Source organism: Rhinoraja longicauda, chromosome 1 (assembly GCF_053455715.1).
Source record: "Rhinoraja longicauda isolate Sanriku21f chromosome 1, sRhiLon1.1, whole genome shotgun sequence".
Classification (NCBI taxonomy): domain Eukaryota; kingdom Metazoa; phylum Chordata; class Chondrichthyes; order Rajiformes; family Arhynchobatidae; genus Rhinoraja; species Rhinoraja longicauda.
This window is the reverse complement of record NC_135953.1, coordinates 90,186,135-90,212,683: the sequence shown is the minus strand read 5'-3', so window position 1 is coordinate 90,212,683 and position 26,549 is coordinate 90,186,135. Positions and strand designations below refer to the sequence as shown.

Genomic DNA, 26,549 nt, shown 5'->3' with positions numbered 1-26,549 from the left:
CGGACTCTGTTAATTTGTACAGGTTCAATAGCCCAAATTCTTAAAGTTCCTGTCGTTCCAGATTAATATTGTTAAACATAACTTCTACATAGCAGTCACTATGTTTTCTCTAGTTTAAAAACACAAAGTGCAGGAGTAACTCAGTGGACCAGGCAGCATCTATGGAGAACACTGAAAAGTGATGATTCGGGTCGGGAACCTTCTTCTAGTCTACTTCCTTATAATCTTTGTTTGATGGGCCAATATAATTTGTAAGGAATGACTGATGCTGAATGCCATGTAAATAGTTAGTTAATTGGAAAAAGTAGATTTGAATTTGTTTCAAGATTCAGTTATTGTTGAATCACAATTTATAGCACACATGTATAAATATAAATTTAGTAACTAGAGTCATTATTACACTGTCACAGATTTTGTACAGACTAAAGGAAATCAAATCCTTTCCCATCCCGTGGAACCTTTGAGGGTGAGTGTATAAGCATTAACACCACTGGCTACTTCCAGGCTGATGGATGTTTGAGCTGGTGGTGGATTATAGAGCTCCATCAAAGTGATTTCCAGTACACGCAAAGGGTATATTTTCCTCATCACTGTTCTTAATTCTGGTTGTAAAATTTTGCACAAAATGGTTAGTATCTTCCCCACAGATGCGAACAAAGAGGGTAACAACATTTTGTTGTTCACTAAAAGGAAAGTCCTTGCATTCTTCTGGAGTTAACAACATTAACTCCAAAGTGGAGCCCTTAAAGTGCACTTGAACCTACATTTTACTAATCTTTATGAAACAGTGTATGAAATTCTCTTAGATGTATCTATATACTGTAAATGGCTTGATTGTAATCATGTATAGTCTTTCTGCTGACTGGTCAGCACGCAACAAAAGCTTTTCACTGTGCCTCGGTACACATGACAATAAGTTAAACCGAACTAAACAGAAATGTCATAATATGGAACTTCAAACTGGTCACAAACACTTACCCTTCACCAGTAGAGATTGAAAGTTTGGATACAGTTATTGACTACCTTTCGAACTTAACATACAGATTTAAGAGACAAAATGCTGTGATATTTGAATCAAAACCAAATAGATTATATTTTTAAAGGTTATAAATATATCACACGCAGCCCATCATTGATAATGTTGGCAATTCTCAAATGAAATTTGAGATCCAGAACAGATAGTAACATGGATTGTGGCTCTGAATTTAGCCCACGTTACATTTGCGATGAACATGTTTCCAAGGCTGCTGGTTTTGTGCCATCTAAATGATGAGTGGAACCCAGGCACAAAGAGTGAGTTCTACTGCTCTGCACTAAGACTGCAGAGACACTGCAGAAAAATAAGCAAGCTTGGGATTTTAGCCTGACAACTTTAGCTCAACGACGGTAAGAACAATGTCCTTCCTAAATCACAGAGCCTGTGAATTCGGCTTCATGCACATATTATCATACACGTTTCCATAACAAACATGTTACTTCTTTTAATTACCAATGGAGTATAATTATGAGGAGTGCTATTTAATCTTACTGATAATGATCAATACCAGTTTCTTTGCTACACAATAAGGAAACGGCAAAAATAATCTGAATTGGCCATTCTCTTTGCAACACTCAAAATTAAAAGTTATTTAAAAGCAAATCTCATGACCAAATGTATTGTTTCAACTTTATTGTTTTTTTGAAAGAGGGCAGTTTCTTTGGGAGGCAGAAATTGTGAATTATTTTTAAATTATTATTGTATTGTGTGTTATGAAATTGCGGCAGGTTTTACAATATGAAGGACTGCCAAAAGCATTTTTGCAAAGAGTTTATTTTGTTCTGTGATATTTAATTGAAATACTTTTAGCTGAAGACTGGTGCTAGCACAATGCTCAAGATGAAAAAATAATTTAAGGGAAGAATTTCCAAAAGAACGGCATACCAGTTTATTCAACTGTTTCTCTAAATCCTAAGTTCTCTAAGTTATTATAATTTTTCCATTTATAATAACTCCACTATGGCTGATAGCCATGTCAATAATATTGATTATAAACGGAGTAGCTTGGTGGGGAAGCCATTCATAATTCTGCCTTCAAGTATTATGTTAGTAGCTAATGCGGGGGGAAACATATCTTCATTATTATAACTCCTGGCTGTTTCAAAACCAACAAATTATTAGCTATTAACATCTCCGATGACCATTAGCCAAATTCTTCTTAAAAATAAAAAAGTACAGTATTTAGTATTTTATTTTAATTGATTAAAATGTTTTATTTTGCTAGAGATACAATGACCACACTAAGATAGATGCTGCATTTATTGCACAGGATAAAGCAAATGTTGTAATGTCACAGTCCATGTTAACTTGACAGGAAAAGAATTACATTATATAATTATGAGTTATTTTAAAATGCTGAACAGAATGGGTGCATTTGGTATAAAATAATGAGTTTCAAGAAAGCTGCAAACACATCGGTTAGCTTTTCCCTCCCTTCCAGATCAATGGATCTTGCAGCAATGTTGGACCTTCATTGTTCCAATGGATGTTTTTGTCCGAAGATTTGAAAGATATAACCTGCATGTAAGGCATGTTTTCAAAGAATTTCATTGAATCTACAATTAAATCTTCTTGCAATTTTTTTAAAGATGATTTGACAAATGCTAAATATCACAACTCACGCTTAATTATTGATGTTTAGATTTTAGTAGGTTACTTCCTGAGGATGCCGAAATATGAAGGCTGTTCGTGTAAGAGATCCTCAACATCACATAATAGTTCCTCAATTGAACAACTCCAAGGAAGACAAGCGAAAAAAAAAGACTGACGTGGCTCATGGCTCTATGACTATACGATTGATCTATCGTGGCTTCTTCGCCGTGAGCTCAGTTTGGAAAAAAAAGGCTGAAGATATTGTCAGATTGGACAAATGCCCTGCTTCTGACAAGGCAGAGTTTTTACATATTTAAAGGTGCTAAAAAAAGAGACTGCTCTGCGTGAATTATGTGTAAAAACATGTGAGAGAAAACCTGTTTGGCCGAGTGGCAACTTGACGGCAGCCAGTATCATACTTAACATTTCAAATGTGAAATTAGTAACTTCAGGTTTATTACATTTTAAAGAAGTAACCGATTTAGACGGTTGGCTTCTCTATACCTTTTCTTCTACTTCAAGTGAGATGATGAATGGAATGGCACAACTCTTGTAAAGTGTTTGGCCAAGATTCGTAAATTGTATATCAGGATGTTAGCAAGAAGAATTATGTAGCCGATAACATAAAGAACTAGAATATTTTGACTATTATTGAAAAAAAACCTAGATGGTCAGTGATTGAGAGCTTAAAGCAATGTCAGATCACCTGTAGTACATAAAATTTGGTAAGAATCACTTTTATTTGGACAGAAATAAATGTTCATCTTGAATAACAACAAGGTTGAGGTTGACAGAAAGAACGCCTACACGATACCAAATTAACAAAATTAGTTGTGTAAAAATTTGATCCAATCTATTAAGTGATATTTTACTTGTGATTTTTGTCAGCAAATGAAGTTTGGTATATCAATTTTATGTTTACAATAATTTATAATTTTACTTTCTCTGAATCTACATTATTTAACAAAATAGAACTTACATTAAGGTATTATAAAAGGTATTATGCTCATTTTCAAACAGCTGAAATTATTCAATCTGCAAACAGTATAATCTGCAACAATATAAAGGAAGAAACTATAGATTAAAAAATTGCAGTATCCATATCAAATTAATGGTATTGAATAAAGAAATAGCTCTACATGTTTTGTAACACATGAAGCAGTGTCCTGGAATGATCAGTGACAACAGGGGATAAAAAACACTGCAAAACAATGCCATGAAATATTGAACTAATTTACATTAAATGCCTCTGATAGTAAATTGATGAAGATTTTCTTATTTGTTTGTGATTAACACTTGCAATAAAATAAAAGGCAAAATAATCTGACATTTAATATCAGTAGTAATTTGCACATTTTAAATTTAACTCCAAAATACAACACAAAATACAATCTTTGAAATGTAACATAGATAATAAAATTTTAAAGACATCAACAAATGATTTTCATTGATGTATTATGCTGACAGGCATTGTAATCATTTTTATTTCATTTTATGATGAATTATTCTTAAAATCTGAACATATTTAATCCTTCTTACGTATTGATTGTGATCAGAAATCCTGGAAAACATATTTCTCAGTAATGAGTTCTGTAGTATCGGTCAAATGAAATACTGCATGGAAATTACATTGCACCATAACCTTCAGTTATTTTGTTTGTTATACTCGAAAACCCCCTTCTCCCCCATTATGTATGCCGAAAGTAGTAAGGATATTAATGAAATTGAAGCATGACGTTTCTAAACACTTCACTTGAAAAATAAATTTTTAGTGAAATATTTAATTTAATTCAATGCACAATCCTAAGTTGTTTTATTCAATTTAGCACACATATATTTTTGTGTAAACAAGGAAATTTGTTGTATTGAGTATGTTGGGCAGATAATTTAAATGTTTTAGCAGAAAACATTGCTTGACTATAGTACAAGCACAGTCTCTGCTGCATTACTGCTATGACCAGTATACACTGCATTTTAATTCCGATTTTTATCTTGCAGAATGAAATTACATTCTGTAATATTGGTGATGACATTTAATATACTTTCCTATGAACTGTTTGCAATTTAAGGTTGGTGTTAATCTGTTTGAAAAGATGTGACATCGGTATTAATCAACATAATCAACAAAATTATGTTTGATGTAAAGTGATTTATATCCTCTGCCTGTACAAATAATTATGGTCAACAATATTTGTGAAACAAGTGGTTTTGAATATTTTATGTGTTTATTAAATATACAGCAATACTATGAACTATTTCTTGTAAACACCCATCAAAGCCAAATTGGGGAATTTTTGTGCAGATCCTCATGTCTCAGTTATTATAACACATCTCCAGCATTTCCTGCTGCAATATTCTGCTAATCTACTTGTGCAAGACCTTAAAGATGTTCAAAAATCTTACAAGCATGATTGAAAACCCTCATGGTGGTGCAAAATCTCAAACTACAATTCAATCTTGCACGAAAGTGGAGTTTGCAGTTTTTGGTGACGGCTCAGGCTGTTTGCTAAACTAAAAATATAAATCATTCCGAACTCAAAACATTTAATAATTATAATAACATTTAGGGGTTTACTTTAATCAATTTATGTAAAACAAAACAGACAAGTAAAATGTGCACCTCTTGGACAAAGTACTTGAAAAGTAAAATAGACCATACCGATTCTGCATGTAATATTTTTTTTGCTGATTACTGAAGTAGTGAATGTTTATATTTCATTTTCCATGTTGTAGAATTGTTAGAGACAGAAGCATCTTAGTATTCTGTTAAGATATAACTGTACAACTTCATACAACTGCTAGCAGTATTTTTTCTTTGTGAGTTAGTTTAAAATATATGCATATTTGCGTCTTATTTCAACTTTACTAGCTGCAGCAAAACTGCACCCAGAACTGAGCCCTCGCAAATCAATCTGCAAATAAACTCGATCAAAATTTTCTTGCACTGGCGTGATCACAGACATTTTTATTGTTAGATGGATTTCCGTTTTTTATGAAGGATTTGAGCATTCATCAAAACAAAGAAAAAGATCAGACAGAAATTACTTACAATAGTAAGTAATTATAATAGTATCTATTGAATATGTTTGTAATATACTCTCCAAATTAAACTTTGGGAATTTGGATAAACATGTATTTTGTAATTTGCAGATTTATGAAAAATATATTAAGCTGAACAACATATGACTTATTTTAATTTTATATTTCCCAATTGTTGTTCAGATTTTAATTTTCTTTTCTGCATGATTTTTACATCCATATATTTCAATGAATTTGCTGATAGGATATCATTTGTTCAAAATATTAGACAGCAATATTATAAATTAATTTTTGGTACTGCTGTATATAATTTTAAATAAATAAATTATTACTCATAATTTTTGAAGTGATGTTAGAGAATCAAAATAACACTTTGTGTAAGACTACACAGTGAATCTATGATAAATTACTTAGTGGTAAGTTTCCAGATTAGGCATTATGCAGTACCATTCCACACGTCACATGCACAAGTAGTTTGGAATCGTATTTTAAATCTTTTTGAGCATATGTTAAATTAATATTACAAAGAATCATAACAAGGCATATATATTTGTGCATAAAGACATTAAACCAATTTTTATATTTGTCCAAATTCTCAGTTTGCACAATGCACTAAAGTGTAATTCAACAATGAGCCAAGCGCATAGGCTGCAGTTTGGCTTTAAGGTAAGTTACATACGCATTAAGAAAAATAACACTTAGATTTTTTGCGCAACCTCTGAAGATAAATTGCTCATGATAATACAGATCTGTGCAACATTAAACTGGTTCATTTTATTCTAAATTGGTGTAAACCCAAGCGTGCACAAAGCTTTGGCTAAATGGAGACAGTTGTTCCTTAATGGGGGGGACTCTGGAATATAGTGTAATTCCTCAATTAAAAACATAGATTGTGAATCCAACTTGACAGATATTGAAAATGCTCTTTTTTAAAAATACATTTTAATAAAAATCAGGCAAATTTAAAAATTATAGTAACATTTATTTTGCACTATACCAAAAGGCTGTACTTACAATCTTGCCTTTGCTGTAAATAATAATGAGCAATAGATTAAGCAAGAGCAGCTTTTGGCAACATCATAAATTTTGCATGTAAACCAAAGGAAATACTCATGCCCCATGTGATTTTGATGAGCAGCTCAAAAGCATAATTAGACCAAGACTATTCACTATCGCTCTTCCCATCTCGCGCACTTGCTTGCCCACCAAATGTGAAATGTTTGCCTGCTCTCTCAAATGTGATGGTTGTTGAACTTATTTTTAGTGTCATTTGATAAGCTTCCCTGCTTGCAGAGAGGCATCCCACTGACCCAGCCACTGGTCATTGTCTATACCAGTTCACATCAAAGCAGGCGCGCTTTGTCAGGTTTCGACTCGAATATCCATTTTGCATTTCATGTACAGTATCGAAAGTGACTGCATCATTCGAGCTTTTTTCAGCTGCTGCCTTCTTCTCCCCCACAGTGTTTCCGCTCATACTGACATCATTTGGGATCGCTGTCTTGAAAAAGCGGTTGGGAAAAACAAAAAAAATATATATATAGCCTCAACATTTGGAAAAGGGGCTGCAATAGAAAAAAACATAACTTGATTGCTTGGTTGCAAACAAGGGCACTTTTTCCTGTTTCACACCTAACCAACACAAAGTGCATTTAAAAATCCAAGCATAGCTTAAAAAGCAATAGGTCATTCAATGTCAAAAAGCAAAAAAAAGATGAGGAAAATCTTCACAGGCTGCTGCTTGCTGTTGCCTTTAATTATATTAATTAAACTTTGAAATTCTCATGCAGAGAGTTGCTGGCTTGTGACACTGCAAAGTCCTTGGAGATTTGAAGAATGAGGGAATACCAGGATATGCAACCTTGGTTTGTAGCAGGATTGCTCTATTTTCACTTATTTATTTGTTTAATAGAAGTAAGCAGATCAATGGGCATGCTTTAATACAATGACGGGTTATGCGCTACTGAACACAGGATTAGAGCAAATGCAAAGCACCAGCCACCACATCAAGCCTCACAGCACCAATGTCTCAATTTCTGCAGAAGATCTTTGGTTATAGGCTGTGCTGCTGTAAGATAACGCTCTATTAATTTTCTTCCTCAGTACATAATGAAAGAAAGGTGTCTTCAAAAACTAAAGGGCAAAGTCTAGCTGATTCCCATACCTTGAGGCATTCTGTCTACATTTTGTCATGCGTGTGCACTTTTCAGTGGAAAATGACAAGATTTTCAGTCAGACGGCTCCCGTAAGGCATTGTAAAGTGGTGAAGTTGGAAAGATCTTGTGATGTGACATCGCCGAAAGGCAATGAACTTATGCACCGGGTAGGTCTGGTGAGATTGCTGCTCTGCCTGTGGCTAATCGGTTCTAGTTTGACAATACACTCTGTCTTTAAAATTTGATTATCTGAAACAGCATATTATGGTCAAACTACATTCAGACTGGAAAAAAATGTCAAAGTGACTTCAACAGCCAAGGATCAATGGATTTTTAGTGGGGAGTGGGACGTGTGCTCATCCGCTCTGGCATTATGAAGGACTGTTGATCAGAAAGGTAACTGAGCTGTTACTGTTCTTTACAAATGTCTTGACACATTGGTCTTGCTGCAGTCCTGTGGCAGGAGTTAACAAAATGCGCCAGGAGGTTGCAGTCTTTTCCCCATCTTTTTAATGGAACGCCACCGATGTCCATTGGAAGTAGAATATGCTTCACCATTCCTCAGTAGAGTAGAGAAAATGAAGCAGCCCCAGCTTTGTGATATTTACTGTGCCTGGACGCGACTGAAGTTGATGCACCGACCCTGCGAAGAAAGAAAAAAATAAAGTAAATGATGGGAAAGAAACAAGTTTTGGTGAACAAATAAATTAATAGTTATCAGCGTACATGAGGGGGGGGATGAGAATTCTTTAACACCTTTTGCATATGATATTTTTCCTTATCTGTGCTTTGGCATCCTTTAAATATTGCCACAATTGCACTGACAACTTCACACGTGATGTGCAGTACAATGTACAATTATCTCATTAACGTGTGTTTTGTTGAGTTGGCATTACATGGAACTGGAGTCTCAACAAATTAAGAGAATGTTAGCTTCATTTCCTGGATTGTTCATTCACATTTGATGAACACTACAATTGGCGTCATATTTTGTGCCCCAAAGGAATGCAAGTAAACAAAATTGCGCAGAATGGATCCACCGTCCTGGTGAAGACAGCTCTGAAGGCTGGAGATGACAGCCTACCCTTTCACCTCTGCGACCTGGCTTCAGATTCAGCCCAAATTTGACAAAAAGTCTCAGTTTAGCTCAAGACTCAAATGCCCAGTCTCAATGTAGACTGTCATGAAGATAATCATGAAACTGTGCTGCAAACCAGCAATAATTAGAAGGAATAAAAGTGCATAGGATAAAAAGTGAAGACTGTACAGAATATACAGCTTTGAATCAGGTCATTTGGTCTAACACACAAAGCTATGTTTTATTCAAACCTTTTTTCCTTACTTATTTATTAGCATGCCGCTACCTCCTCAAATGCTTATCCTGCCTCACCTTAAAAGCATCTCTAGTATCCATCTCAACCACTTCTTGCGATTATAAATTCTATGCTTTCACGACTCTATGGATAAAAGCTTCTTTCCAAATTGTTTAAAAAAATTTCTTAGTGACTCTCTTAGTTTAGTTTAGCATAGTTTAGAGATATAGCGTGGAAACAGGCCCTTCAGCCCACCGAGTCTGCGCCGACCAGTGATCCACTCACACGAACACTATCCGACACACATTAGGGACAGTTTACAATTTTACTGAAGCCAATTAACCTACAAACCTTTTTTGGAATGTGGGAGGAAAGCGGAGCACTGGGAGAAAATTCACGCAGTACACGGGGAGAATGTCCAAATTTTGTACAGAGTTTATCTTATCTTACTGGTCTCGAGTGTTGCTCTGTCTCATGAGCTAGAATGCCCTGGGGTAGATATAGATGTTTATCACTGCCAAATGCTGCAGATTGAGCACAATACAAAACCACCACTTAATTATAAGTATTCTTCAATCAAAACCTTTCATAATTTTAGGGCGGCTACGTTGGCACAGCGGTACAGTTGCTGCCTTAAAGTGCCAGAGACCCGGGTTCGATCCCAACTGCGGGTGGTTTCTGTATGGAGTTTGTACGTTCTCCCCGTGACCGCCTGGGTTTTCTCCGAGAGCTTCGGTTTCCTCCCACATTCCAAAGACATACAGGTATGTAGTTTAATTGGCTTGGTGTATGTGTATATTGTCCCTAGTGTGTGTAGGATAGTGTTAATGTGCGGGGATCGCTGGATAGTGCAGATTTGGTCGCCGAAGGACCTGTTTCCGTGCTGTATCTCTAAACTAAACTAAATTAAACTAAATGGCTCTATTAATCTCCCCAGTTTTTACCTTTTCAAGGTAAAAAGGACCAACTTTTCATATTTTCCTGGGTATAATCTTGTATTTCTTGTTTCATTCTTGTAAATCTTTGCTGTATCCTCTGTGATATCTATATGTCAATTTCGTACAATGTGGACTGCAATTGTAAATTGCACATTAACTCTAAATTTAGCAGACCCTTTCTTTTTAATTCTATCCTTCAAGAAATAAGCACACTGATATTATTTGAAAGGAGTGGGTATGGAATGGGTTGAGAAATGTTGCTGTCATCTGATCAACACTGTCTACCACAAAATCACAGAAAACGTGTATTTTGGTCATTTAGAATTCATTGTTAAATACAATTGATTTAAATTTTATTGAAGAGATTTTTTTTTTTTTTAATCTGAATTCTCTCATTTTAAATAAGCATTAAGATTTTGAAAAGTAAGATAGACTCATTCTTGTATAGATTTAACAGGAACATGTGAATCCATTTACTGTTTATTATCAGCTGGCTGTGTCAGAACAATTTACTGAGCAGTAAAATTGCTTTGCTCGTATCCACTGAAAATTAGATTTTCCCTAAAGAAGTAAAGAAGGAGATTAGGGTAAACAGAGGGTCTCGACCCGAAACAGAATATAAATATGCTTTGTATGATTTGCTGATGATATTTGAAAAATGAGTTTTCAGAGTCTACGCAGGCTGACATTTGCACAAATAATTTGATAATTATTGCTCTGCAAATATATGTTATGGTTTCCGCACAATCTTAATGCAGCCAATAATCATTTGGGTGCATAAAAGCAGCTGGCTGGAGATTAATAGAAACAGTTACAAAAACAAACTAAAGTGAAACAGTTATAGAGACTAAACAGATTGTTTTTACATGGAACTTTAAGATGCACATATGGAGGTAAACACTCTTCCTCATTTTCAGAGCATATACAGCAAATTTTAGGATGCAAGATAGTTTGCACAGATTTCCCCATGGTGAGAATGCTTAGTAGTTCTCTTAATAGCAATGTATGAGGACACTGACTATTTTCCCCTGCTCACAGACGTGTAAGAAGGAACTGCCGATGCTGGTTTACACTTAACATAGACGCAAAATGCTGGAGTAACTCAGCGTCTTTGGAGGAAAGGAATTGGTGACATTTTGAATCAACCTGAAACGTCACCCATTCCTTTTCTCCAGAGATGCTGCCTGACCCGCTGAGTTACTCCAGCATTTGGTGTACATTTTCACAGATGTTGTATATCAATCACCTTGAACTATTTAACGTTAGCGACTGTAGGAACCGAAGATAGATACTCAAACAGGTATTAGTACTGCACCCCTCATCTCCCATCAAATAAAAAGTCACACTTCAGGAGCTGTTTAAGCAGTATTTGTAAAGTTGCTGGCAACAACTTGAAGAAATAATTTAAGATATGTGAGATCTGGAAAGCTGACAATATTTTCCTTCAATATGGCAAAGATTAAGTGGAGCCAAATCATCTTTGCAAACTCATTCATGTAGCCCATCAGAATTTAGCTTTGATGAGCTGACATAAAATGATAACGTAAAGACCATAGAGGACAGCATACTTTCACAATTTTGTGAATAGTACTGGTGGCAAAAGTAACTGGACAGGTCCGACTAATGTTAACCATTCATGACACTACAGAAATAGTCAAATGTTTGAAGACCACCAAATTATAAAGCACGGCCACTGGGGCCAATAATGCTAAAATATCGTGAAAACCCTTGGTACTTTAAAGATGTGCAGCGATAGAAATAGTCCACCTTTCAGCATGGACTTCAATGTAACGGCATTTAAATCAGATCAAGGGCCATTGAACTTATTCATCAGCTGAAGGGAAACAAACAGATTTCCAAAAACGGAAACTTACAAAGCACAATTAACCGTATGAACTATGAAGAATGGCTTCCAGTAAGGGCTGAACAATATCACCTAGAATTCCTTTGAAGCTTATGCGTAGAGTAGTTAACACACATAACTATAATATAAATATGAAGAGGGCACTTAAGAAATGACGATGCACTGTCAGAATTTAAGTCCCATATGTAGTTGGATAAATAAAAGCAGAGAAATAAAATAAATTAATTACCAGGAACTGAGGAGTCTATTTACCTATGAACTACCAGGTGACTCGGCAACTGGTAATGCTTTTTATCACAGTGCAGTAAACTAATCCTTTCAACAAAATGAAATTAAATGAAACACCTACATTTCATGGATATACATCAGGTTTTATATTAATTATAAAAAAAGCCCTTAGCTGCACAACTAAGCAAGCTACTGGCCAAAACATGACAGATGAAATTTGCATCCCAGCAATGATTACATTTGCATTCATTATGAACATTACGGTCCAGCTACGTGCCAGACAAAGAGGGATTTTCCAAGGGAGCACCTGGGGAATAGAGAATATCAATTATCAAACAGAAAATATCTGATTCCAGAGCTATGGGCAAAATCCCTCGATAATCCACATGAAAGAAACTGAAGTTCAAACTGCACGAGAACGTACATTTTTGGGATTCAACAGTCAACAAACTAAGGTGAATCCTTCAATTCTCATTAATTACATTCTCCCCTTGACTGTGCAACGCATCTATGTGTTGGCAATTTCCAAATTCAGGTGGACTATAAATATCAGGGAACCAAATAGCTTTCAATGACTAACTCATCGGTTTCATACAATGTTGAGTAATCTTTCCTACAAACTGTTGGCAGTCACCAATGCCTCGCCCCTTCTTAGAAGCAATGAAAAGAGGATGAGAAAAAGTAAATCTCCAGCTATGCATGAATGTTACTAAAAAGCTGTAGAACTGGAACAAGGGAATATTAAAATTGAACATGTATGCCCTAACAATTGTAACTAGCAGGGTAAAATAGTACAAAGAACTGCAAATGCTGGTTGAAACACAAAAAGACATAAAGTGTTGGAGTAACTCAGCAAGTCAGGCAGCATTTCTGGAGAACATGGACAGGTGAAGACCTTTGTTCAGGTGCTACCTGACCTGCTGAGCTATTCCAGCACTTTGTGTCCTTTAGGATAAAATAATAGCAGGTCACAGAATAGTGCCAACATGGAAGGAAGCCACTTGGCTTATCCAGCCTGCTCGAGCTATGTGCAAGGTCTGCCCCCCTATCTTCTCCCTATAGCCGTGTAAATTCTCTCTTTTTAACAACTTATCCTTCACCTTTTTTAAAACCTTAGTTATAATCCTTGGCATTACACTGCAGACCCTAAGCTCTTGCTGTGCAATTTCTTTTTCTTTGCTTCCTTGAAAATGACAATGAGAGATGGCTTGAACATTGGGTGACCAGATGACGAGAGTGAAAAATTGGAACATTTTCTTGGTGCTGGTGAGGAGGCAGGTAATTGATAGTAAAGTAAAAGAGATTTATGTACAACATTGGCTCTTTACCCTGGGCTTTGCTGATGTGAGAAGCAGGCCCTATGAATAATTAGTGCGGAGAGTATGGAGGAAGTGGGTGAGAGATGCCTAGTTAAATCGCTTGCCAAAATTCTGAGTCTTCAAAGAATAAAGCACTGTTCTGCAAGGGGCCGTGCAAAGTTCATTGAAGAACGAATCGTCATTAATTAAAATCACTTTACAGCAGTAATAAGAATCACTCACACACAAAAAAAACGCTGCTTTATTGAAACTTAGATATCCTTCTTCGTCTTTTGATTTTAACGTTCAGTAGTAAGTATGCTGGATCCAGCTTCCCAATTCCATACACAATCTAACAATTTAAGACTTGGAATATTTGGCCAATGTGGCAGAGTTGTTACCAATACCTTCTCATTAACAAGCTGAGCAAGATAAGAAGGGTCCTAACCCAAAAGGTCACCTCGCCATGTTCTCCAGACATGCTTCCTGACCCACTGAGTTACCCCAGCACTTTGTGTCTTTTTTGTAAACTAGCATCTGCAGTTCTTTGTGTCTCTCTGAATATGATGTTTAGTTTGTTCGCATTTTTAACTGCTGTGCCTATTCCCAGATGTTTATTCATAGAGTTAGCAAGATTATAAGGATCGGACCTCTTGCATCAGCTGCCTATGGAGCCCACCATGATTTGCAGATCCACTGTCCACAGAATATGTAAACCCTCAATTACATATTGAGGTACATATTGAGGTACAAAAACAGGACCAGGTACAAAACAGGACAGTGGCAGGCAGGGGAAGTGAAGAGAGTGCGTGCCCCTCAGACATCCCTGCCTTAAGAGCATGGTCCAACCCCAGCATAGTCCTTGTAATATGGAAGTTGCTGGTTAGCACTCACTCTACTTCTGTAGCACTGTAGACCAGCTCTTGTTACCTGGTTACATTACCCAAACCACTCTTTGTTGAAGACTGCCTGCACTTACAGACCTTTACTATACTCTGGTCCACCCATGTGACCAGACAACTAATGGATCATGACAACTGACATCCCAATAATATAGTATCACAAAATGCTGGAGTGACTCAGCAGGTCAGGCAGAGAGAGGGAATGGGTGACGTTTCTGGTCAAGACCCTTCTTCGGACATCTCTCCTAGGTGCTGCCTGACCTGCTGAGTTATTCCAGCATTTTGTGATACCTTCGATTTGTACCAGCATCTGCAGTTATTTTCCTTCCCAATAATATAGTGATTGAGCACTGGTTTAATATATATAATGGAAGGGTTTAATGTACAGTTGATCCTGAAGTTGGTTAGATACCTGGTAATTCTGGCTGGGTGGCATGGAATGGGCTGCATCTCCTACTCAAGTGATGCCATAGACATTGCATCATAGTCTTGCAATGGGGCATGTAGAGACCCATTGAGATGTGCATTAGAGAAAGTTTAAAGACTTCAAAAGCACGTAAGTGGGTATTGGTCTTGTCAAATTTCTATGAAGGGCATTTCTATCAACAGACTGCAATGCAGCAAAATGGTTATGGATACTTGCTGGTGCAATAATTTAACTTACTCACCTTTGACAGAACTTTGCGGTGTGTGACTAGCAGGAAATAGTTGTAGGCTGCCAAAGCATCATGCTGAAAATGTCAGTGACAGCAGGCAGAGGGAACTGTGTGTATGAATGCCAGGAACCCCACACCTGAGTTTGGCAGGAATAATGGAGAAATATAATGTCTTGATTGGAGCAGTGAAGCACTCTCTCACCTCTAACCCAAGGATCTGCATGAAGCTGAGCACTGGCTGGATGAAGCCATCATAATGGCTGCCAAAATATTACCTGTATGTTGCTGCATATCAAATACAAATTTATGGAGTTCGCCAATGTTTCTGTGTGATCCGCTGGAGCATACAAGGCTGCAACTGCCTACATAAAGATATCCTCTAACTGCTAGTAAACTGAAACCTTGGCAAAACCCAGTGCTCTGCTTCTGTGCACTGTACCCTCAACAAGGAAAGAGAGAAAGTCATTAGTTCTGGACAGGTCCTACTAATGTTAACCACTCATGACACTACAAAAATAGTCAAAAAAGTTTGAAGACCACCAACTTATAAAGCACTGCCACTAGGGCGAATAATGCTAAATTATTGTGAAAACCCTTGGTACTTTAAAGATTTGCAGCTGTAGAAATAGTTCATCTGGCTCACGATACGTTACGATATAACTTTATTTATTCCAGGAGGAAAATTGATCATGTATAAGCAGCAGACTGATATGTTGCTAATGTCACAGCTGAAGTCTTGAATGAACACGTTTTTCAAAAATCCAGGCCAATTATTTTCTGAATAATTCCTTCAGCTCGATAATGCAACAGGAACACTGTTTTTACTCCGTTCAAAGAAGCAATTTCTTCTGGGAAGCAATACTTTGTGGTTGAATTTCAGATGTTCAGAGTATAACAACAAGAATGAAGTATTGGTTCTCTCTCCTAAGGTATATTTATTTTATTTGAGATTTGTAAATAGAGAATCAAACTTTCATTGTCTATTTCTAGGGAAATTCAACACAAAAGTAGACAGGTCATATTTTAGTTATTTAGACCATTAGTGAGGCCTCACCTGAAAAGTCTAACTCAGTAATGTTCTCCTTGCTTAAGCATATAACTGGGTTAGAAGCAGAACAAAAAAATATGGAATGGGTGGTTTGCCTCATGAGGAAAGGTTGGGCAGCTAGGCTTGCACCTGTTGGAGTTTATAAGAATGAGGTGATAATTAAAACAGGGAATCAACTGGGGCACCTTTACAGAATGATAGTAGTGGATAATTCCACATGTGTAAGAACAATGGAGGCGAGGTTTTCCCCCCCATTTAAGATAGAGGTGAGGTAGTAAGTCTTCAAAATGCTTCCTAAAAGGCCCAAAGCCTTTGAATATCTTTAAGGTGGAAATGTCAGGTTTAGGTTACAATCAGATCAGCTATTACCTTGCTAAAAGGTGAAGCTAGTTGAAAGGGCAATATATCCTCTCCCTGTTTCAAGTCAAGTCATGTCAAGTTGAGTTTATGGTCATGTGTACAGTATGGTGAAGTACAGGTACAAAGAAAATCTAGCTTGCTGCAGCTTCACAGGCACATTGACTCATTCAACGCAGAAACATGAATTATTCATAAATTGTATATAAATTCTGGAAGACAACACAAAGAAAAAGGCAGTGCAAAAAAAATCAAGACATTAGTGTAAAACACAATTAGAAACAAGTCCATGCTCATGCAAGAGGTGGTCCACAGTGTTACATTGCCAAGGTAGGATTTGGATTGTGCAGGTGGGTTGAAGAACCTGATGGTCGTCAGAAAGAAGCTGCTCCTGAACCTGGTGGTGTGTAACTATGGACTTCTGTACCTCCTCTAATCTGTATATTTGTTTGTACTTCTGAAATGGATATGTATGAATCACATACTTGTTTGGGAAATAATAGGCGATGATTATTTTAATTATCTGTCCACAATTATCAAAATGAAAATATAACCCATGTTATCCACTAAGAAAGAAAACATTTTCCCTGAACAAATTAAATTAAATTGAGTCGCGTAAGTGTTTGAATACGATTAGACTTTAAATTGAAAATATTAACTGCTGAATCCAGGGTAACTTAAAAGTATGACAGCAGATCAATAGTAAATGCATTGTGGATGACAATTTCTGTAGCACTGAATTACTATTATTACACTACATACTGACGTTAATGAAGGTGTGGCCTCTCTCTGCCATACAACTGCTCCCCAGAGAAAGTGTGAGGGGTTATATTATTGCCCAAAACATAAATATTAAACTTTCTAGTTTTGGTACTTTTATAAGAAATATTAAATATATTAAATATTTTCATCGTTGGAATATTTAATTTGGCAAAAATCAAATCAGCTCAGCAGCCATTTTATTTTTTTAAACTTTTATATAGTGCAAAGATTTCAAGCAAATTCAAGATGGTTCTCATCAGAGAAATATAATAAACAGACTTTACTGATATGAACAAAGCCTTGTGTTGGGTGGCTAATTGTGACAGAAGTTCCTTAGTATTGCTGCAAGAAAAGACAGGATGTGGCTTAATTGAATCAGGGTTGTCATTGCTAGTGGAGGTTTATTAACCTTCTCTTGTCTGCTTTTAAATTTGGCAATAAACGTCTTTAAAAATTCCAGACACAATCCTTTCTCTGTACTCTGAATATTTCAGTCATAAAAGGATTCCCATTATGATCTCGCAGCAAGGACTAAAAATAAAACGATCACGTTATTTGGAATGCAAATACATCGTGCTTTTCTGATGGCAGATAACTGGAAATTGTGCATTGCAGATGTTCCCTGCTTGAATCTTAACTGCTCCTCATTGATTTCATTGAGTCAAAGGGATGTCACTGCCATGTAACAGCTCTGGGCACAGGCCCTTGCTGTTTCAAGCCTATTTTCAGATAGCTGCCATTAGATTGGCCACAGTCACATCACAGAAGGTACAGCAGGCGCAGATGGTATTAATGCATGAAAGTGATCGAGGCAGATTTTCAGCATAGGGAGCTCCGGACCAACAATTCCAAATGACTGTAGTGACCCCCCGCTCTTCCCAAGGAATGTCAAGGTTAAAAAAAAAATCCCCATATCTTGTCCACGTCAGGAAAATACAATAAATGTACAATGTCGTGAGCTCTTTGTTAAGGTTATTCCACAGCACAAAACAATGCATTCAGTTTATTCAAAACAGGAACATATCTAGACATATCTGTGACTCAGGAAATAGAGTCCAAGTGCAACTTTATGTTGCCATAAAAGGCATTATTTTTAAACATAGCAGGTACTTACAGCACTGAAACTACATGTTCTATCATAAAAATAAAACATACATTTACTTTTTTGTCACATTTCCCTGTTTTTTTACTTCACTTTTCTCAGCCAGCAGGTACATCACATGATTTCCATCATATGTATGTTATATATTATATATATATATGACTCAGAAGAATAATAGGGAACATAAATTCATGTCAATAAATAGAACTAAGTTAACAAATGCTAGGTTGAGTGGGAGCAAGAACTTACAGAGTAAACTAAGTGACTGACCAAACCATGAGGACAAGATTGAGGTCTGTGGATCTGAGGGAATCAAATCAAGCAACACAACACTCTGTCATGTGCACAAATAAAAGCTAACAAAAAATCCAGAGGGCTAATATTACGTTGATCAGAAAGGTATTCCTCACACCGTAATGTGGCGGAAATGTGGAAGTTGCTTGTTCTAAAAAAGCTGCTGGGTCAATTGAAATTTTTGATGAAACCTTATTGTCATGTACCGAGCTAAGTACAGTGAACATCTTTGTTTTTGCATACACAATACACAAAGGAGTTGCCACAAAGGCACTGACAAAGTTACAAAAAGTACTCATCCCTTCTTCGCCCCACTCCCACCGGGGTCCCCCTTCATATGTTGATTGAGAATCAACATATATTTGTTAAATAAAGATGTTCGGGGATATACCATTAATTAGACCCAGAGTACAGATCAACCATAATCGAATCCAATGAAGTTCAGAACTAAAATGGCTAATTTGTTTATTCCCACTTCTTTAAGCTTGAAAGGAGTGTAACTAGTTTACTGAATGGTGAGGAAGGAGGCAATGTTAGCTGATCCATGTGTCCCTGGCATATTGTGCTAATTACTGTTGTGTTGCCCTTCCTCACAAGACATCTGCAAACCTACCCTCCCAAAAATGTTTGCCGAAAATGATGGCCTTTTGTTTTCTAAGTCAGAGTTTCAATTCGAGATACTGCAAAGTAAATCTGAATGACTCTAGCAGTTTGATATTCAGGGACAATCAAAATAACCATCACATTCAAACAAAACCTTTGCTATTAATTTTTAATTCAAATTTAGAAACAATAATTTGGCTTGGATTTTTCTCTTATTTCAAATGTTGTGGCTAGTATAATTATCACATTCTATGGAGACCATTTAACTACAACAACTAAGCAGCGAGGAATAATTAATTATGAAATTGCTTAGCTTGGTGAAAATGGCTTTGTAAGTAAGCTATGTCAATATTAACTGGCAGTGTACCAGCTTTAATTCATTCAAAGAGCACTTTGAACTGAGAAATCTGATGGTTAATAATCTCTTGAATTCTACTTTTGACTACGATCATCTATTGATGGAGGAAATAATTTTGATAATTATTACTTGATTTACTCTTTAAAAACTCAAACTGTTATTCCTTCAAAGATCTTTCATTGTGTTTGCAGACACACAGGTTAAATGACTAAATTTGGCAGGAGGCAAACAAAACAATTAAATCTGACGTGTGATAGTTCTCAGTAATATTTGAAAGGGGGCACAAAAAGGGAGCAGAGATTGTTCAAGTTGAAATTCTAAATTTAGCACCCAATTTTCAGGCCAATTGATGATTATCAACATTTGAATGCCCAAGCTGGCAGTGGAACTGGCAACTGCAGGTCTAACACTCAAATGCTGATTAGATGGAATATTCCTGGAGCAGTACATGCAGCCAGCAATCACCTACATTAAAGAGTATGGTGGAACGGCCAGAAGTGGAAAGAGCCTTCCAGGAGCAAAAGAAAGGCACTATAGTTTATTTGATGGGATGCTTGAGGTTCTGCTGGTGGAGGAAAAGAATGGGAAGAATGTTGTCCCACTTGCACTGGGAAGGAGGACATGGAGACAGTTGATGGACTGTAAGTGTGATGGATCTCATGGGAGGTCCATATAGGGAGTTGACTGGTATTATATAGTTCCTGTGCAACTGTTGTCAAGATTGACCAACATAAAGATTTTATCTCAGAAATTAACTTCTCACAACCATTCCACTATCAGTAGTATCACAAACTCAGCACCCGTCATCTGCCATATGACTATGCACTCGTACACCATCAACTACACCCAGAACGTACCCCATACTTGCATCCTTTACATTCCACTATCAGTAGTATCACAACTTCAGCACCTGTCACCTGCCATATGACTGAGTACTCGTACTGAAACCACCACCCAGATTCCACCCCTTCTACATACTTGCATCCTTCGTTGGCACAAAGTCACGCTTCAAACACACCACGCATTCTCGCTGCTCATGGCACTGCTAGGGTGCACCTGAATCTTCCTCTTCAGATTCTTACCTTGCATACTTACCTGTCTCTGGGCTTGCAATTTGTGGAATGGCCGTATTACACCCAAACACTTACAGTGGCCTTCAAAGTGCAATGGATCAAATGCAGAGGTGGACTGATGGAATAATCTTGAGCAAAACACAAAGTGCTAGAAGAACTCAATGGATCAGGTGGCATCTGTGGAAGGAATGGATGCTGTTTTGGGTCAGCAGCTTTCTTCAGACTGATGGTAGTAGAGGAGAGAAAGCTAGAAAAGAGAGATGGGGGTGGGATGAAGCTGGCAAGTGATAAGTGGAAGCATCTGAGGGGGATTTTAATTGGCAGATAGAATGTGACAAAGACACAAGGCAATAAGGAGATAAAAAGGTGTCAGATAAGGAGAGACGAGGAGGAGTGAAAATGTATGGCCAAAGGGAGGGATGTATGTGGAAGGGGATGGAAAGGAGGGGATAGAGTGGGGTTAAAAGGGAAATGAGGGACTTGGGGATGGGAGACAAGTTCCTTCTACAGATAGACACAAAAAGCGGCAGTAACTCAGCGGGATAGGCAGCATCTCTGGAGAGAAGGAATGGGTGACGTTTTGGGTCGAGACCCACCATTCCTTCCACAGATGCTGCCTGACCTACTGAGTTTCACCAGCACTGTGTTTTGCTCAAGATTCCAGCATCTGCAGTTCCTTGTGCCTCGATTGAAAATCTTGCAGTGGAGGGTATAAAATAGATGGCAGGGCAGAGTTTGGATAAAACTCTATCCAATTAGACAATGACCATCCATTCTGCATGTGACTGTTGAACTTGGTAATCCCTCTGCTCTCATCCCTTCTTGTACTTGATTTGCCTTTGGCTCCTGACCCTGTCCATAGTACTGATGGAACTGTCATGATTTCCAGACATGATTCATACGGCAAATCATTACAAAATGTGGACTATTCTAAAATAATTTGCTGCAGGGCAATTTCTTGCTTCTCCTGCCATCGGGAAAAAGCTACAGGAGCCTGAAAACTGTAACGTCCAGGTTCAGGAGCAGTTTCTTCCCTACAACTATCAGGCTATTAAACACTACAACCTCTGAACTATATAGACTTGAGGACATTATTTTAGTACTTTTATTGTCTATTCATACATATATACATATACTGAACTTTTTGTTGATTATAATGCGTTTTAGATAGTACTATGTTTACTTATCTGTTGTGCTGCTGCAAGTCTCCAAATTTGAGGAAGGATATTCTTGCTATTGAGGGCGTGCAACGTAGGTTTACTAGGTTAATTCCCGGAATGGCGGGACTGTCGCATGTTGAAAGACTGGAGCGACTAGGCATGTATACACTGGAATTTAGAAGGATGAGAGGGGATCTTATCGAAACATATAAGATTATTAAGGGGTTGGACACGTTAGAGGCGGGAAACATGTTCCCAATGTTGGGGGAGTCCAGAACCAGGGGCCACAGTTTAAGAATAAGTGGTAGGCCATTTAGAATGGAGATGAGGAAAACCTTTTTCAGTCAGAGAGTTGTGAATCTGTGGAATTCTCTGCCTCAGAAGGCAGTGGAGGCCAATTCTCTGAATGCATTCAAGAGAGAGATAGATAGAGCTCTTAAGGATAGCGGAGTCAGGGGGTATGGGGAGAAGGCAGGAGCGGGGTACTGATTGAGAATGATCAGCCATGATCACATTGAATGGCGGTGCTGGCTCGAAGGGCCGAATGGCCTACTCCTGCACCTATTGTCTATTGTCTATCATTGTTCTGTTTCAGGACATCTGACAATAAAACACTTGACTAGCAGCTCATGCCATCCAAGTATATAGTTTAGTATCCTAATGGTCTAATCAATTATATATATTCCTGATGGTTGCACAGTTGCACGAGTATCACCTGATGGCTGTGAATTTGGCACCAGAAGGTATTCCTTGTCATCCTTCAGCCTGCACATTGTGTCAAGACCTGAAGATTGGTAGAATAGACGACCATCCTTTCCCCTCCTCCAGTTGTGGTTGTACTTGACCTCCAATTCAACATGTAGCCCAAAGGGAAACATTTATCAAGAAGCTCATGACCAAATGGTCCTACAAGACCAATTGTTCTTCCAACGAGTACAACAAAGTACAACAGAACTTTGAAAGTAATGATAGGCAATTGCATTAGTCTTGGCAAAGCATCAAAGTAAGATCTCTCAGTAATGCTCAAAAATACAATGTAGTTAATCTGGTCTCAATTGCCAAGTGAGGACTGAAAGCTGAGTCAGCCTAAATTAGTGTTTGAAATACAGCATTCGCTATTTAATTTTCAAAAACTGGCTGCTGTTAGGAGAAGTTGTTAAATAATGTGTTATTCTGCAGAACCAGCCAATTTCCATCTACCAACACTCTCCTCCGCCTAGCAGAGCTGGTTCTTACCCTCAACAACTTCCCCTATGACTCCTCCCACTTCCTCCAAATCCAAGGCGCAGCTATGGGCACTCTCTTGGGCCCTAGCTATGCTTTCCTCTTTGTAGGGTACGTCGAACAATCCCTGTGCCAGGCGTACACTGGCCCTATCCCTGAACTCTACCTACGCTACATTGACGACTGCATTGGTGCTACCTCTTGTACCCATGCAGAACTCACTGACTTCATCAATTTCACCATTAATTTCCATCCTGCTCTTAAATATACTTGGACCATCTCCGACATCTCCCTACTGTTTCTTGATCTCACCATCTCCATCACAGGAAACAGACTACTACAAACCAACTGACTCCCATAGCTATCTTGACTACACTTCTTCCCACCCTGTTTCCTGTAAAATCTCTATCCCCTAATCCCAATTCCTCCATCCATGCCGCATCTGCGCCCAGGATGAGATGTTCCATACTAGGGCATAGGAGACGTCCTCATTCTTTAGGAAACAGGGGTTTCCCTCTTCCATTATAGATGAGGCTCTCACTTAAGTCACCTCAATATCCTGCAGCTCCGCTCTTGCTCCCCCTCCCCCTATTCGTAACAAGGATAGAGTCCCCCTTGTCCTCACCTTCCACCCCATCAGCCCTGCATACAACAAATGATCCTCCAACATTTCTGCCACCTCTATCGAGATCCCACTACTGGCCACATCTTCCCATCTCCACCCCTTTCTGCTTTCCGCGGAGACTGTTCCCTCTGTAACCCCCTGGTCCACTCGTTCCTTCCCATCCAAACCACCCCCTCCCCAGGTACTTTCCCCTGCAACAGCAGGAGATGCAACACCTGTCCCTTTACCTCCCCCCTCAACTCCATCCAAGGACCCAAACAGCCTTTCCAGGTGAGACAGAGGTTCACCTGCACCTCCTCCAACCTCATCTATTGTATCCACTGTTCCAGATGTCAACTTCTTTACATCGGCGAAACCAAATGCAGGCTCGGCAATCGTTTCGCTCAACACCTGCGCTCAGTCCGCCTTAACAAACCTGATCTCCAAGTGGCTCAGCACTTCAACTCCACCTCCCATTCCCAATCTGCCCTGAGCCTCTTCCATTGTCAGAGTGAGGCTCAGCACAAATTGGAAGAAAAGCACCTCATATTTCACTTGGATAGTTTACCCCCCAGCAGTATGAACATTGACTTCTCTAACTTCAGGTAGTCCCTGCTTTCCCTCTCTATCCCCTCCCCCTTACCAGTTCTCCCACTAGTCTTCCTGTCTCCTACTACATCCTATCTTTGTCCCACCCCCTCCCCTAACATTAGTCTGAAGAAGGGTCTCGACCCGAAACGTCACCCATTCCTTCTCTCCTGAGATGCTGCCTGACCCGCTGAATTACTCCCGCATTTTGTGTCCACCTTCTTAATGTGCATAAGGTGCCAATTTAGTTGTCACCAATCCTGTAACATTTCTCGAGTGGCCATTTCTAGCACGTATTTTACCTTATTTACTAAGATGGCATCTTGTGCTAATCAAACTATAAATAGTTTTTTTCGCTGCTACAGACTCCATTTTGCATCTTAATTGCCTAAAAAAAGGATAATATTGTCCTCTTCATCTTTTGACCGAGTATTGAATACAAAATTCACTTCCTGACGCAAGTTTCTGTTTTCAGAAAATATAAGCTGGGCATCTTGGGGTTGACTTCAGAAGCTTGAACCGTTTCATTGTCTTATCCTTTGGCACTGCCTATAAGAACTCCAATTACATCATTGGTTTTTTAACTCCATCGTTAAAGTATGGAAAACAATATAATTTCCTAAAACAGGACGCCAGCACGGTGGCACAGCGGTAGAGTTTTGCCCCACAGCGCCCAAGACCCAGGTTCGATCACGACCATGGGTACCGTATGTAGGGAATATGTATATTTTCCCCGTGACTGTGTGGTTTTCTTCTGGGAAGCTCTGGTTTTCTCACACACTCCAAAGACATACTGGTTGGAGTAGTATAAATGTAAATTGTTCCTAGTGCGTGCAGGATAGTGTTAGTGTGCAGAGATCGCTGGTCGACACGGACTCAGTGGGCCAAAGGGCCTGTTTACACACTATCTCTAAAATAAATAAACACTAAAAGCGGTTACTCGAGTATTACTATTGATGAAGAAACACATTAAATATTTTCAGAGGCAGAAAGGAATTGGGACACAGAAATTGCTTAACATATTGGACAAAGATCATGTTTGAAAGAAGATGTGGGGTGACAGGGGTGGAAGGAAGTGTTAGGATGGAAGTGTTTAAGTGCAAATGGAGCGTAGGGGAGTATGTAAAGGCAAGGTGGCTTGAAGAAACAAGGGATACACAAGAAGCTGCATAAACAAATTGAATGTCCTGTGTGCCCAGAGGAAAGTGCAGAGATAAGGCGGGATGCATGTCAGACACTGAAACAGGAGGCTAACATATCAAATTTGTGGTGTTAGGGAATAAATGATCATTGCAAGTATGCAAGGATGGATGATGATTTGAATTTGGTGCTGGGTAGGAGGCAGAAAGCAGAGTACTGAATAAGTTGGAAGGCAGAGAATGAGAAACAAACAAATCAGGCAGGATTAAACTTGCAGTGAGAGCATAGAAACATAGAAAATAGGTGCAGGAGTAGGCCATTCGGCCCTTCGAGCCAGCACCGCCATTCAACATGATCACGGCTGATCATCCAAAATCAGTACCCTGTTCCTGCTTTCCCCCCATATCCATGATTCCATTAGCCCTAAGAGCTATATCTAACTTTCTCTTGAAAACATCCAGTGAATTGGCCTCCACTGCCTTTTGTGGCAGATAATTCCACAGATTCACAACTCTCTGGGTGAAAAGGTTTTTCCTCATCTCAGTCCTAAATGGCCTACCCGTTATTCTTAAACTGTAACCTCTGGTTCTGGACTCCCCCAACATTAGGGATATTTTTCCTGCATCTAGCCTGTCCAATCCCATAAGAATTGTATATGTTTCTATAAGATCCCCTCTCATCCTTCTAAATTCCAGTGAATATAAGCCCAGTCGATCCATCCTTTAAAATTGTGGGAATGATGGAGTCAATCTTATTTCTGCCTTGTATTATATGAAGTGGCAAATCATGACATTTAATGACATTTCCATGATTTCAATAGGAGGTCCATCAATGTTACTGCAAAGGCATTGTGGTCTCCAACATACTTTTTGTAATCACATTGGGTCTGATAGGTATTTGAGACAATTTATAATTGAGCAAAGTATCCAAATAATTATGTAGTTTTCAATAGCCTGATGGTTGTAGGGAAGAAACTGCTCCTGAACCTGGATGTTACAGTTTTCAGGTTCCTGTATCTTCTTCCCGATGGCAGGAGTGAAATGAGAATGTGACCAGGGTGGTGTGGTACGGGTCTCTGATGATGCTAGCTGCCTTTTTAAGGCAGCGTCTCCTGTAGCAGGCATGCGAGTGAGGTAAAAAAAAAAAAGAGGAAAAGAGTCGAGCGCTTGCGTGAGGCGTACAACAGGGGTAAAAAAAATGAGAACATTTTTGA

The 26,549-nt window shown here is 38.4% G+C and overlaps 1 protein-coding gene across 2 annotated transcripts in view; it reads right to left on the bottom strand.

Moving 5' to 3' along the window:
• Positions 1–2,260: 2,260 nt before the first annotated feature.
• antxr2a (ANTXR cell adhesion molecule 2a) overlaps positions 2,261–26,549 on the bottom strand; it is a 186,810-nt gene continuing 162,521 nt past the window's right edge. For both annotated transcript variants that reach the window (XM_078402110.1, XM_078402101.1), the window contains one exon: positions 2,261–8,467. In XM_078402110.1, coding sequence (XP_078258236.1) covers positions 8,429–8,467 — 39 coding nt within the window. In that variant the 3' untranslated portion in view covers positions 2,261–8,428. The remainder of the gene's footprint in view (positions 8,468–26,549) is intronic.